Source organism: Nicotiana tomentosiformis, chromosome 9, assembly GCF_000390325.3.
Source record: "Nicotiana tomentosiformis chromosome 9, ASM39032v3, whole genome shotgun sequence".
Lineage (NCBI taxonomy): Eukaryota > Viridiplantae > Streptophyta > Magnoliopsida > Solanales > Solanaceae > Nicotiana > Nicotiana tomentosiformis.
The window spans coordinates 32,815,695-32,830,636 of record NC_090820.1 but is presented as its reverse complement, the minus strand read 5'-3'; the positions used below and the strand labels follow the sequence as shown (position 1 = coordinate 32,830,636).

Below are 14,942 nucleotides of genomic sequence, written 5' to 3'. Positions count from 1 at the left end.
ATAATTTCGGGATAACTTATATCAGATTTGTTAACCAAACAAAGTATTAAGGTGGTATTAAATTTTTATACCAGCACTATACCTTCTTATACCTCATACCAAACGACCCCTTTTGAGAAATAAGTTATCCCATGATTAATTATTCCGCCTTCTCATATGGATAAAAAATACTATAATTCCGGGACAACTAGTCCCAGAATTAGTTATACTACGATTTTATCCCAATCAAACGGATGATAAACTCATCTCAAATTTAAATCCAAAATTAATTATTCCTTATCCCTCATACCAGAAGATGGAGGAGCCTTGCTAGTGGCAGCAGATGAGGAACTTGTTGATCCTTCAGCTTCAACAAGTTTCCGGAGTCTATCTTGAAGGACTCGAACTCGATTCTCAGTTTTACGTAGCTTTCTCCATCTATAGGCAAACCAAAGCCCAAATCCCCCATATACAACTATATATGAACCCCAAACATAGGGGTAAGTTTCTGCATTCTCTTTGATCTTCCGGTAATGTTGTTGTATCTTGTCTGCCCAATTAGTATATGAGTAACTTTCCAACTGCTTGTCTGCTGCAGCTGGCTGTTGACTACCTTCACTTTTTTCCGGAGAACTCATTGCTGGTCCCTTGTTTACCGCCTGAATCAGTCCTTAGAAAGAGCAAACCACCACATAGATGTTTTGTCGCTTGGCTACAGAAAAAGAGCATTACTTGGTTACTTAGAGCAAGAACATCATAAATAAAATACTACAAATACCCGAAGATTATTTGGTCTTAACCCTCCCTAGAAGGCACACAATGTTCTCCAATACTTGGTTACTTTGACGCTTTCACATTTGCAATTTGTTACGAGTTATTACATAGTAGTAATACTTAGTACATGTTATGATGCAAACAATTTTTGGCCAACATCGATCTAAATCCGAAGAGGCGTCTTAACCCCATATCCAAGATATGCTTCATCATATCTAGAAGGTTTCACCAGGATAATGCTAATCTCATGCTTTTTCTGTTTCACAATATCTATGATATTGTATACTAATAAAAATTTCTACATAATTTCAGAGAAAAACAAATAAAGAGACCATGCCTCTGAGCACACTAGACTCTGACATCAAAACCCCAAATCATGAAAAAATGTCAATATCTTGCCTTTTCAAAAAAGGTGCTTGGAAAGGCAAGGATAGAACTTCATAGTCCAAAGTAACAACTGATTTGGTCACTAATTGAGTAATGGAAAGTTAAATACGGGGCTTGAGTCATGTATCTTGTAAACCAAGATATCAAGCCCGGGCCAACTAGCAGAAAAGTTCAAAAAGTTCAAAAGTGGTTATAGATTACCAACTAGGGGTGGCATGTGGGCCGGTCCCGGTCCTAAGTGGGCTTCACGGGCCCGGTCCTAAGCGGTCCCGGACTTCGCGGGCTTCTTGTTGGAACCGGTCCGGAACCAGGACCACGAACTAACGGTCCCGTGTTAAGTGGGCCGGTCCTAAGCGGGCCCAATGGATACTTTCTATTTTTTAAATTATTTTTATACAAGTTAGAGAAAAAAAATGATAATAAAAATATCTAAGGCAATTCCTAGTAAATTATATTATAGAATTGTCACCTAAATTTTTTAATTCAAATTTAAATACAAAAATATTGTAAAGAGATATACAAAGCAATGCGTTATAATATATGTATATATATATATATATATATATATATATATATATATAGTATAGTATAGTATAGTATATATATAAGCTATATTCGATATATATATATAAGTTTATATATATATACTATACTATACTATATATACATCTTAAGATATATAAGCTATATTCGATTTACTATATATACATCTTAAGATTTATACATTAATATTCGATTTATATACTATATATACATCTTATGATATATATATATATATCTTTACTATATTAAGATGTATATAAAGTATATCGTAAGATGTATACTATCGAATATGGCTTATATACTATGTATATATATATATATATCTTAAGATGTATATATAGTATAGTATATATATAAGTTATATTCGATATATATATTTATATACTATATATACATCTTACTATATTAAGATGTATATATAGTATATCGTAAGATGTATATATAGTATATAAATATATATATCGAATATAACTTATATATATACTATACTATATATACATCTTAAGATATATATATATATATACATATATAGTATAGTATATACTATATTATACTATATGTATAGCTTAAGATATATAAAAAGACAAAAATATTGTAAAGAGATATTCAAAGCAATGCGTTATATTTTTATTATAGCATTTAAAATTCATGGCAATATCTTTCTTAGTCTTCCTCCCCCCTATGGAATGAGCACAACAAGGTGCTAATACCACCATTGAGAAGAAAAAGAAACTAACCAAGATGTGCCAAAATACAAGTTACATATTAATTTACATGGTATCTCTTAGCAAAATTTCATAAATCCTTCAAGGTCCGGAGGAATTTCCGTTGGTGGTGGCGGAAATGAAGCTTAGATGATTGAGAACTAGAAGAAGAAGGAGTTGGAACATTTGATCTAGCATGATCTAATGCAACTTGATAAGCATTATAAATAGTTTGAACATTTATTTTAATTGAGGCTATTGCGCCCGCAAGTTCAGACAACTCCTCATCTTCAAGTGCTAAACCATTATAAACAGTTTCATACCAAAATTGAAGACCTCCTAATTTCATAGTAGAATTTAACAATGCAGCAACACCATAAATGGGGGGGAATAGTGAAAAAATATTTTTTAAATCTTTTTCTCATGGAATTAATAGCAAGTTGATAAATTTCCCACCCTCTGAAAAATGATCAAACAAATTTGCAAGTTCTGCAATATAAACTAAACAGTTAGAAATAGTAGGATAATATTGCCCAGAAAATTCATTTGTAGCAATATGAAATTTTTCTAAAAAATCTACAAGCATTTTAACATTAGCCCAATCCGCATTTGTAAGGTGCTCATCATCATCACTTACATGAGCATTAAACGTTGAGTTTATGGGGTTTCTATATTCATATGCAACAACTAAACTTTCATACATGTAATTCCATCTAGTTGGACAAGGTTTAGGAACCTTTCTTTCTCTTAGGCCAAATTCATCGCATCTTTTAAAATATTCTCTAAGTCTACTTCTACGGTTTGAATAAAAAAGCCAATTAAGAGCCATTTTAACCTTTTCAATTTCAACATTTAAAATTCGCATACCATCACCCACAATTAAATGGTAAATATGACAAATACATCTAACATGAAAAATGTTACTAAATGCAGGACTTAGTGTAGTGGTAAGCAAGGCTATAACATTTGTGTTACTAGTAGCATTATCCATTGAAACTGACATTATTTTATCACTAATGCAAAAATATCTACAAATATCCGTAATCGTGCTAGAAATAAACTGCCCTGTGTGACGTGAATTAATTATTCTATAAGCAATAATGCGCTTTTGCATTATCCAATCCTCATCAATCCAATGACTGGTAACAGTAAGGTAATCACAGTCATTACCACTTCTACCAATATCAGTTGTAATAGCAACACGATAATTTATATGAGTAAATAAATAGCGCAAATATTGTTCATATTCATTTTTATATTTATAAATATCACTCTTTACGGTTGTGCGAGAAAAACCTTTATAAGTAAGATTATAAACTTTTCTAATATAATGCACAAAGTGAGGGTTAGAAGGAAAACTATAGGGTAAGCACATAACAGTAACCATTTTTGCCAATTCTTCCCGATCTTTTTTTGGATCATAATATAAAATACCACCGGTAACAGCGTTAATTCCCGGTTGAAATTGATTTGACCCGGTACTAAGGTCAGCCTGACTAGGTGCACTTGTCCCATCGGCCAAAGCTTTCATACGAAAATATCTAGCTTTATCTTGAGGGTGTAGCAATATATGTCTAGTCAAACTTCCCGTCCCTCCCGACTTCCAACATATTTAAAAACTAACTCTTTGCCACAAGTTTTACACTTAGCCCTATTTTTTTTCTCTTAGTTGAGTAAACAATGGCCAAACAAGAGATGTTTCTGCCCGTTTAGAAGGTTGTCTAGAAAAAGTAGGGGCATTAACAAGAGGGTCAGACGGGGGATCATTTGAATTATTATTAATTGGGTTAACTTCAGGAGCAGGACTAGTGGGTGTATCGTCATTCGGTTGCGTTTCATCAAAATCTATTTCTTCATCATCATTTTCATCAATAGTTGGATTACCATAAAGAGCATTCATATATTCATGATTTAATTGTTCACCGGGTGCAATATTATGGCAAAATTGGCTCTCGGTAAATTGTAATAAACTATTATCGCTATCAAGAATAGGAGGTGTAGGACGGGTAACAGGTTTGGGCCGGGGAGCTGGGGGAAGTGGAGGAGGAACAGATTGGCCACTAGATTCACCACTCTTGGATTTTCCCTTATTTTTACTAAACATTTTTTTAAGGAATAAGCCATCTTAATTAATCAAGCAAAGTAAATAAAACAAACAAAACTATAATATTAAAACTTAAGAGTTGGAACGAGTTTACCGAATTGACGAACAACTTGTTGAAAAATAATTATCGTTGAAGACTTCAATTCACCAACTTCATAATTTTGCACAAATTGTAACAATTAAGTAAGCAATTATAGAAGAATATTAGAGAGAGATTGATGATTTTGTGAGAAAAATAAAAGAATGAGGGGGTATTTATAGTTGAAAATAGGAAAAAAGTGTAATTATAAAAAGTTTGGGGTTAAAACAAAATTTGGGGGGTTAAATGGCTACCAAACGGCTAGTTTTTAAATGGCCAAACGGTCAAATTTTTTTTTAAAAAAAATTTATCCGTTGGGCCCGGATAGGACCGTTTAGGACCGCTTGAACCGGCCCACTTCTCAGCCGGTCCCGATCTCGCGGGCCTCGCCTGTGAGACCGGCCCACTACCCGGCCCACCACCCCACGGTCCCGGTCCTATCCGGTTAGGACCGTTTAGGCCCATCGCCCATGTGGGCTTGCGGTCCTTGGGCGGTCCCGGTCCTAACCGGCCCACATGCCACCCCTATTACCAACTGTCCATGAATAACAAATTTAACTTTTGAGTAATTAAGTTACCGTTACACAATAACATTCTATGTTTGTCATGATTAATGAGAAATCCCGTGATCGGGCACATACTTTACATTCCTCCTTTTTTTTTATCTACGTAAATGCTGTTAAAAATTTTGAAATCGGTTTTAATTTTTTACTTTTTTTAGGTGTTTGGATTTGGTATTGTTCCAATCGATTGTAAAAATCAAGAGGAGTTTACAACTTAATTTGAAGTAGATTTGAGTTAAATTTCAGCTCTTAATTTTTCGAGTTTGTTAGTTGTTTGGATGGGGTGTTGTTCCAATCAATTGGAAACATCAAGAGGAGTTCAAAACTTAAATTTGAAGTGATTTGGAGTAGATTTGAACTAAGTTTGAGTTAAATTTCAGAAGAGAATCAAGGATGAAGACGAAGTCAGTTTTAGTATAATAGTGTATATGGGTTTATAAACACTTCTTATACACTATTATACACTTTTATACAAGCCCTTGTAGACGAATTTCTTCCGCGATTTTCAGTTGTAATTCTCGTTCAAAACCCATCCAAATCTCCATTAAATGGCTTCAAATTTTGTATATAACCTCCCCGTACTATTTCTAACAAGTCTAAATAACACCCACTCCAAAATTTTCACAAAAATGATATTCAAAATTTAAACCTGCTTATTTAAACTTGCTCAACAATGGTGGATTACCTTAAAAATTTAATTTTCACTGCCCAAATAGATTTTGTTTGTTGAACTAATGTTTGAGTCACAATTACTGATTCTAAGATTGGATTAGAAGCTTGAGCATTTAAAAAAAAATGAATAGCAATTTTGAGAACCTATTTGGAGTTGTATATTGAATCTTAGCCTATTATTTCTGGGCTACAACTTTGCAAAGTTAACTATAGGCCACCTAGTTGCAATGCATATGCGAGTTGTATTTATGTGTAATTCCCACATTTTTTTTTTGATAATTCACAAATCCCTCGGGCCCGTGGCGCAAGGCGCAAGGTCCGAAACTCGATAGATAATGGCACGCCCTATACCCTTCTCCACTTAAATATCAAATTTTTTCTGCGTTAGGGTTGTGCGCCTAATCCGCACATCATGCGCTACGCTCTTGCTACTAGAACAAACCCCTGGGGGCAATGATTGACACTTTGACTAATATTTCAAAATGTAATTCTTTTTCCATTTTATATACCAGAAAAATTGTGACTTAAAAGGTCAGCGGAGGAATAAAAAAAGACTTGATTTTGATGCTCCGTTGTGCCGACCAGCAGCGGGATGCTACTTACAAGCTGGTCAGGGACAGGTTCTGGTCATTCTTTCGATGCCATGACTAAATCACATTTCAAATAATTTATAATTTACTTTTAAGACTACTCTAATATATATAGCTCCAAATGTTGGTTAAATTGTCTATAGGTATGAGAAAAAACACCAAACACATCGGGACAGAGAGAGTTAGCTTCATCAAATTGGAGCTTTAATTCGTAAAATACCCAAATAAACTCTAAAACTTCGTGCTTTCTAACTACTAAAAGATAAAGCCAATATGATATGAAACTCTTAAAAATGTGTACCTTCAACTGTATTTATTTCTCTGCAAACAAACCTTGATCTTAAATGGCGTAAGGTTGTATGGGGTGGGAGCAAAGGGGAGCGGTAGTAGGGTTTAAGGAAGGGAATAATTAGAGCTGCAAATACTAGCGCAGCGAATGAGAGCCTATTTTGCCTTCTTTTCGTTTCGCCCTCTAAAGTATTGGATAAGTAAATTTTGGTGTGGTTAGTTTTGTCTTTTTTTTTCCTTGGGAAAATTGCGTTTTTATAAAATAATTTGGAGAAAGATTGTGTGTTTAGATTAAATTTGAGAAAACTCCATTGGTTACTTATTTCAAGAATAATGTTTTGGCTTGATTTTTTCGAAACAAGTATGTTTTTGTAATCTAAATGGATTGCTGTTTTATGAAGAAAAAAAAATCTTAAATGGGACTAGTTAGTTAAGTAAAAAAAATTTATTCATATTTTTTAAAATGTTTTTGAATATTTTAGATTAGTGTATATGATCTTATATAAAGGAGAAGGATTGTTGTATTATGTGGGTGACAAACGAAATCGTGATAAATTCTCTAAAAGTGAGCAAAATGAATGTAGAGAATGCATACAACTAATTCTCTCACATAAATTTAGAATTAAAAATAATTGACGGATTGAGTAGTTGTTATATATTAGGCTATGTCTATTTCAAAAAATAAAATAAAAATTGAGAAGTAAATCTATAGGGCAATTAGGAAAAAAAATTCAAATAGCTGGGTGGTTGAAAGAATATACATGTGTTGTCAGATTTGTAAATAATGATTCAGACGCTTTATAGAAGAAGAGGTCATTATGGCGTGTGAATAATATTTGTGAAGATGTTTGACATCTTAGCCATAACTTAAATATGTGTCTATTGTGAATATAACTTAATATTTTAATACTTGTAGTCAAAAGTTGGTTAAATTTATTTTACCACTACTTACAGCTTGTTTGGATGGTTGTTATGTATCGTTTCATAATGTATCGTATAGTATTGTATTGTATTGTTTTGATGTATACAATATTTGGATAGATTGTATTGTTTTCCGCCATTTTATGATGTCACGCACCAACAATATGAAAAATAAACTTGTAATACTGTAAAGAAAAAGTAAGGTACAAGATAGAATTATTATATACAAATGTAGGGTAAATGATAAAATATGATTATTTAATAATATGGAAGAGCAAGATAAGAGAAAAAAATAAGGGAACGATGCGACCACACCAAATCGATCGTTCCATAAAGTGACACTTTTCGTCGTTACGTAACGACTAACGATACGATATAATAAAATTTAAGTACCAATCAAAATAAATATTATATTTAAAGTAACAATATGACAGTATAACATGTAATGTCACACCTCCTTTTTCCGAAGATAGGAAGTTTTTACAATTAAAGTGACATTATTCGAAATGTGATTATTTATTTAATTAGAGTCGCCACTTTGAATAATTAGTATGGTGCTCCAAGTCACCGGTTTATTTTAAAATCCCAAATTCAGGAAAATTGATTCTATTTATGGTCCGCGAACACAGAAGACCGGGTAAGAAATTCTATTAACCCGGGAGAAGGTATGAGGCACTCTCGAGTTCCGTGATTTTAGCACGGTCGCTTAACAATTAATATTTGGCTTAAGTATCTGAATTATTACGTGTTTTAGAACCTTTTATGCATTAACGCTTCTACACCACTTTTAATTATTTTAAACAATTATGGAATTTATTTAAACAAGTTGCAGTGTCGCGCACTTGTTATTTTTGTACATATCGCAAATCACGCCACGTGAAACGTACCCGTGATTCACAACATTTTTATTTTATTATTATTTGGAGTTAAGTCAAGTCAGGCGAACGTGCACCTGAAATTGGGGTCACGTATAATGATTATGCCACGGGAACCGTACCCATAATCACGATGATTTATTATTCGATGCGCACCTAAAGCAACTAGCGATGTTCATGAATTATTTTCCTTAAAACTAGTTTGAGATTATTGTGAGGCCAAGAGTTTATGGAAATTAGTTGTGGAAGTAAAGAAGTAAATTAGCTATGGGAACGTGCGCTAGCTTTGTTATTAGGAAAGATATGGGCCAACAACATATTATCACGACGTGGGCCTGGCATATGACTTATTTGCCTTAACAATTCATTTATGAAATGGGCTCAAACAAACAGACCACACTATTATAATCCCAATTCAATTTTCTGATTTCTTAGGACTAAACAGATGGCCCAACCAACGCAGATACTAACCAAACAGCCTATTAGTTAATAAAACAACTCAAAACAACTTATAGCATGTTTGGCCAAATTTCTAAAATCAGCTTATTTTGAGAAGTTATTTTTTCAAAAGTACTTTTCAAAAAAGTGCTTTTGGTGAATTTGGCTATTTAATTTGAAAAGCACTTTTGAGCAATAATTAGTGTTTGACCAAACTTTTGAAAACTGCTTCTAAGTGTATTTTTCTTAAAAGTGCTTCTAAGAAAAGTACTTTTGGAGAGAAGCTACTTTTTTCTGCTTCTCAAAAACTACTTCTGCTTCTCCTCAAAAATATATTTTTTCCATCTAAAAGCTTGGCCATTTTTGGCCAAAAGTGCTTTTGGCCAAAAAAGTACTTTTGGCCCAAAAAAAACTTGGCCAAACACACTATTAATCAAATTCATAGCAACTCTCAACTAGCTTCGTTTTCAAACTGAAGAATGAAACTAACATAATCTTATAACAAAATGATGAATCTTAGCAAATGACCAAATAAGCACAAAACAGACAAACTATACTGAGAACTATTCGATTCTCATAGAAAAATACAGAGTAGGCTAGAAGTGAAATTAACCAAACGCTCAGTTCTGAAACTTATGCAATACTAAAACAGTTCAATTCAAACTCAACTAATTATCAGAATAATAAAAGAGAAAAAAAAAGTTAGGTAGATCTGTCGAAGCTAAACGAGGAACCAACCGATTCTCAACTAAAAACACTAATTAAACTTAACATGATTAGATAACCAACACAGCATTCCTAGTTGAAAGCAGGGGCCGAATTAATTCAAGGCGGCATCATTCATAACACATGAGAGTAACAGAGATCAGGAATAGAGCAGATCTTCAAAGCTAAACAGGAACTCAGTTGTTTAATCATTTACTAAAAAGCATAAAACAGAGAAGCTTCAAACTAACCTGGTCGAATCAAAGAAAAAGCTAGAATAAACCAAATAAAGGCATAAGCAAACTCGAACGGAGCTCGGCAATTCCAGAAATAGCGAAAACCAGCAGAAATCGAACGGCAATTTGAATCGGAATCCTCTTTAAAAATCCGAAAGTGTGGAATAAACACAGCAATAGAAGAATAATTTCAGAAATTGCTTTTGATTCTAATCTCCCTCTGTTTTTCGAGCCTTTTGTTCCAAATCTCAGAAATGGCCTTTGAATTTCAGAATAGATTTCATATGCTAGTCAGTGTTTTGAACGTGTGTATGTGATTCAAGGCATGCCCGGGGGAATGAGTAGTGTGTTAGGGAATGAAAATGGGTGTGTGTATTTTCAGAGAGGGTGGGCGGCTGACTTGAGAGAGTGAAGGGATTAGGGGCGGCTAGGATTTTTGGTTTGTGTGTAGTGTAAGGAAACGACGCCGTTTATGTCCTCTACGGCATCGTTTTGAAGGACCGGAGCAGGCTGAGTTGTGGACTGGGTCAGTGGTCAAGTGGCGGGTAAACTTAATAAAACTTGGCCCAAAACCGCGGCCCAGTCCCATTTTGAACTCCACAGCCCCATCCTCTTTTCTTCTTCATTTTGATAATTAGCCAACTAATTAACTAACCTAATAGGGATCTTTACACAAATAGTTAGCCATATTTATTATTTAATTTTTCTAGCCATCTATATAGATTATATATTGAATATACATAATTATACGCATATAATACATAAATTATGCATATAGTATACATCCACCGACTATTTTTAATTTAAGCAATTGGACGAACGGCTATTTGGATTAATTCTTCAACCTAATATGTTAAGTTAAAATTGCAAAATTAACCTATTTACTGATTTATCTAACAATTAAGCTAATTAAAGTGTAAATTAACAACTTACCTAACTAGTTGAACCTAGGAGTATAGAAAATAAGAAAGATTAAAGCATTTTTGTTTTTGTATTTGCTAGAAATGAAATTATAAAATTCTATAAAATATTTAAAGTTATTTTGAAATTTGTAGGAATAATTTTTATATCAAACAAAAATTACACGCTCACACCTAACAACCATCCAAATAAGGGTTTCACACCCTTCCTATTTGGGTTGTCAATGCGAGGTTCCCCTTTTGCTTTGCATATCTAGTTTGTCGAAAAAGGGAGAGGAAAAGTTCCTATTTGGGTTGTCAATGCAAGATTTTTCCCCTATTTGCTTTGCATCTCTTGTTTATCGAATAAGGGAGAGGAAAAGTATGTGGAGAGGAAAAAGTTTAACACTATATTTGTATCATTGTTGCTCATCATTTTATAATGTATTGTACTGTATTGTATTATATTGAATCGTTTTGTGGATACAATATTTGAATAGATTGTATCGTTTGCTGTTGTTAAATAACATTTTTGTTGTTTGGTTTGACTGTATCGTACTGTACTATAACTGATAAGTTCACTAAAATACCCGCAATTGCTTTAAATAAAATTTATCAAGAATTATACATAAAAATAATTTAAGAAAATTTCTTTCTACTAATTTATCATTAATTATGTAGCTTGGAAACAAGAGCAAAGACCTGGAAAAGAAGGTTATCTAATATTAGGAAAAAAAAAAATGATGGAAAAAGATAAATAATCGAACGGAGACTTGGATAAGAAGAACACGGCAAACCAACTCTAGAAGAGATGGAAGAAGACAAAGTAGGTCAATAGGTTGGAGATTTGGAGTTAAAATTAAAAAAATAAATAAATGATAAAATAGAATTATGGAGTAATAAATAAGGACATAATTGAAAAAGAAAATAGAAAAACAATCCCACCATATCAAATCAGTTATTTCATAAAATGAGGCTTTTGGTTGTTCCGAAATAATAAATTTAATAATATGATATAATTAATTTTAAATAAATAACGAAAATAAATATTGTTTTGGAATAACAATACAATACGATAGAAAGAACCATTCAAACAAGCTATAAAGGGACGGAAAGTGCAACCAACTAATAGGGATGGCAATTGGGGCAGGCTAGGGCAGGGCGGGGCAGGGAAAACTGTTAACGGGGCAGGGCAGGGGAAGATTTAAATAGGGCGGGGCAGGGCAGGGCAGGGCAAAATGTTATATTTAAAAAAAATTAATAAGTTAGGGCAGGGCAGGGTAAAATTCGAATTAATAGATGGGTCGGGTAAAGAATAAGTGACCCGCGTATTTTTATTCTTTTTTTCCAATCCCCTCTTTGAATCAAACCCTCGGCTCTTCCAAAGGAGTAAAGGACGAAACCAAAACTCTTCTTCTTCAGTTGAGTTCTTCCAGGCAAACTTCAATCTCCATTCTCCAACAGGAAATAAATCAATAAGTTACGAGGTAACACTCTCTTGCTTTCAACTTCTCTTTCTCTTGTAACAATTTTTATTTATCTCTTAATTTTTAGTTTATTGCTATGTTTTTCACTTTTTCTTAATTTTCGCCAACTTTACTGTTTGTTCTTGTTTAGTAGAAAGTTTTCAACTTTGGATGGTGATGTCTCTTTTGATCAGAATGGTGAAGATACTAAGTTCAAGATAATTTACACTTATAATCTTGAAAATATATTGAATATCCACTAAGTTGTATTACAATAGTTTTGTTCTTTTCAGAGGTTTATGTACATTCTGCTTGTTTAACTATCCACACCGGTGATGTCTCTTTTGTGTTGCAATTTTAGGGGCTATTACTAGTTGCAGAACGGATATACTGTTTAATTTGCACCTATGTTTCCAAATTCTAAACACCGTTTAAAATTAGTTCATCTTCCTCTGCCAATTATGTTACTTGCTAGTACATGAGGTTGTGGCTCTAGATCTTCTTAAAGTCCTCCTGGTAGTCTTGTTGAGTTACAAGAGCTTATGCTTAGTACATTTGTCTGCTTTTTATACTAGATGACTATTTTTCAGCTTTTAGTGATATTTCTTTTTTTATTTTACTAGATAATTATGGCATCTCAAAATGAAGAGAATCTACCAGCTTTATCTTCTAATGCTATTTCCTTAGACGATGAGAGTCAAAGGCCTTTACAACATGATGAAGTTGAACTGGGAAAAAGAAGATATTCCCGAGCATGGAAGCATTTCAAGCCGGTGAAGGTTAATGGTGTTTCATATGGTCTTTGTAAGTATTGCGATCGCCGATATAAAAATGCCAGGAATTGTGGGACAAAATCTATGTTAGATCACATACCTAAGTGTCCTAACAGGCCAAGAGATGTACAAAATGAGGGTGATACCGGGGGTAGTTATTTTGATCAAGATGTTTCACGTAAACAACTTGCACATGCCATTATTTTACACGAGTATCCACTCTCTATAGTTGATCATGTGGGATTTAGGAACTTTGTTGCGAGTCTCCAACCTATGTTTAAGATGGTTTCTAGAAATACAATCAAGAATGACATAATGAAATTTTTTGACAATTTGAAATCGCAAACTTCTAAGTTGTTGGAGAAAGTCACGAGTAGAATTGCAATAACAACCGATATGTGGACTTCCAATAGTAACAAAAAAGGGTTCATGGCTATTACTGGTCATTTCATTGATGATTCATGGAGGCTTCAAAGTCATATTCTGAGATTTGCTTATGTCCCTGCTCCACATGATAAAGATGCTTTGTGTGGTGCTTTGGTTAATTGTTTGTTTGATTGGAATCTTGAACGAAAAATATCAACTATCACAGTTGATAATTCTAGCACAAACAATGCTATGATTAAAACTTTATTGGATGAGAAACTTAATAAAAAAGATTTGTTGTTGACTGATCGAGTATTTCATGTGCGTTGTGCTGCACATATTTTAAATTTAATTGTGCAAGAAGGGTTAAAGGTGATAGGAGATAGTATTAGCAAAGTGCGTGATAGTGTCTTGTATTGGATTGGATCAGCTGGCAGAATTGAGAGGTTTGAAGAAGCTGCACGTTTGGTTCACTGTTCTTGTAATAAGAAGTTGGAGTATGATTGTCCTACTCGGTGGAACTCGACATATCTGATGTTGAGAACGGCTATAGAATACAAAGAGGTGTTTAGGAAGTTGAGTCTAACTGACACAAATTATCAGTCTTATCCAGCTGAAGAGCAATGGAGTAATGCAGAAGATGTTTCTGATAAGCTCATACTTTTTTATCGTATCACCGAACAATTTTCAGGAACTCAATATCCAACATCCAGTCAATACTTTACAAAAGTTTGTGAAATTAAGCTAGAATTGGAAGCTTGGGTGAAGGAGTTTAATCCTTTGATTAGCGATATGGCTTCTGCGATGTTGTTGAAATTTAAAAAATATTGGGATGATGTGCATATTTTGATGGGAGTAGCTGCAATCTTTGATCCACGGTACAAGATGAGGTTGGTAGAGTTCTTTCTTCCACTAATTTATGGTGAAGAAGCTTCAACTAAAATTCAAGAAGTTCGATCCAATTGTTATGATCTTTTTCAAGATTATAAGAGTAAATTATCTGGTCCACATGATTCATTAGCTTCTAGTTCTAGTGAAGTCACTAGTTTTATTGAGGGTGATCAGCTTTCGAGCTTTGATAGATTTGTTGCTTCGAGTGGAGCTACCGTGGAGACAAGATCAGAGTTGGATATGTACTTAGAAGAAGGCCTACTACCTCGAACTCCTTCATTTGACAATTTGAGTTGGTGGAAGACAAATGGATTGAAATTTCCTACATTGCAAAAAATGGCACGTGATCTCTTAGCCATTCCCGTGTCTACTGTTGCTTCAGAATCAGCATTTAGCACCAGTGGGAGGTTGATTAGCCCACATCGGAGTAGACTCCATCCCACTACTTTGGAAGCTTTAATGTGTGCTCGCACGTGGTTATGGAATGACTTAAATGGTAAGTAATTTTCTCATTATTATCTTAATAGTTCAATTATTTAATAGTATATTGATACATTGAACTATGCATTTTTTCTTTTAGGTTTGTCTTCAACGATTGATAAAGTTTCATGTCCAACATTGCTTGATGAAGAGGAAGAGCCGGATTCAAGTAGTTTATCGCAACATTGCTAAGAGGGCATACCTGAACA

General features: G+C 33.7%; 1 protein-coding gene and 1 non-coding gene across 2 annotated transcripts; one reads left to right on the top strand and one right to left on the bottom strand.

The window, feature by feature from the left end:
- Positions 1 to 214: 214 nt before the first annotated feature.
- LOC104113157 (uncharacterized) lies at positions 215 to 10,265 on the bottom strand. Its single transcript, XR_011411247.1, has 2 exons — positions 9,874 to 10,265; positions 215 to 691 (listed from the first exon to the last, which is right to left on the bottom strand). It is a non-coding gene; the product is annotated as an uncharacterized protein (transcript).
- Positions 10,266 to 12,852: 2,587 nt separating this feature from the next.
- Positions 12,853 to 14,925, top strand: LOC138898567 (zinc finger BED domain-containing protein RICESLEEPER 2-like). Its single transcript, XM_070184644.1, has 2 exons — positions 12,853 to 14,749; positions 14,834 to 14,925. The coding sequence occupies exons 1-2, from the start codon at positions 12,853 to 12,855 to the stop codon at positions 14,923 to 14,925; spliced, it is 1,989 nt and encodes a 662-aa protein (XP_070040745.1).
- The last annotated feature ends 17 nt before the right edge of the window (positions 14,926 to 14,942 follow it).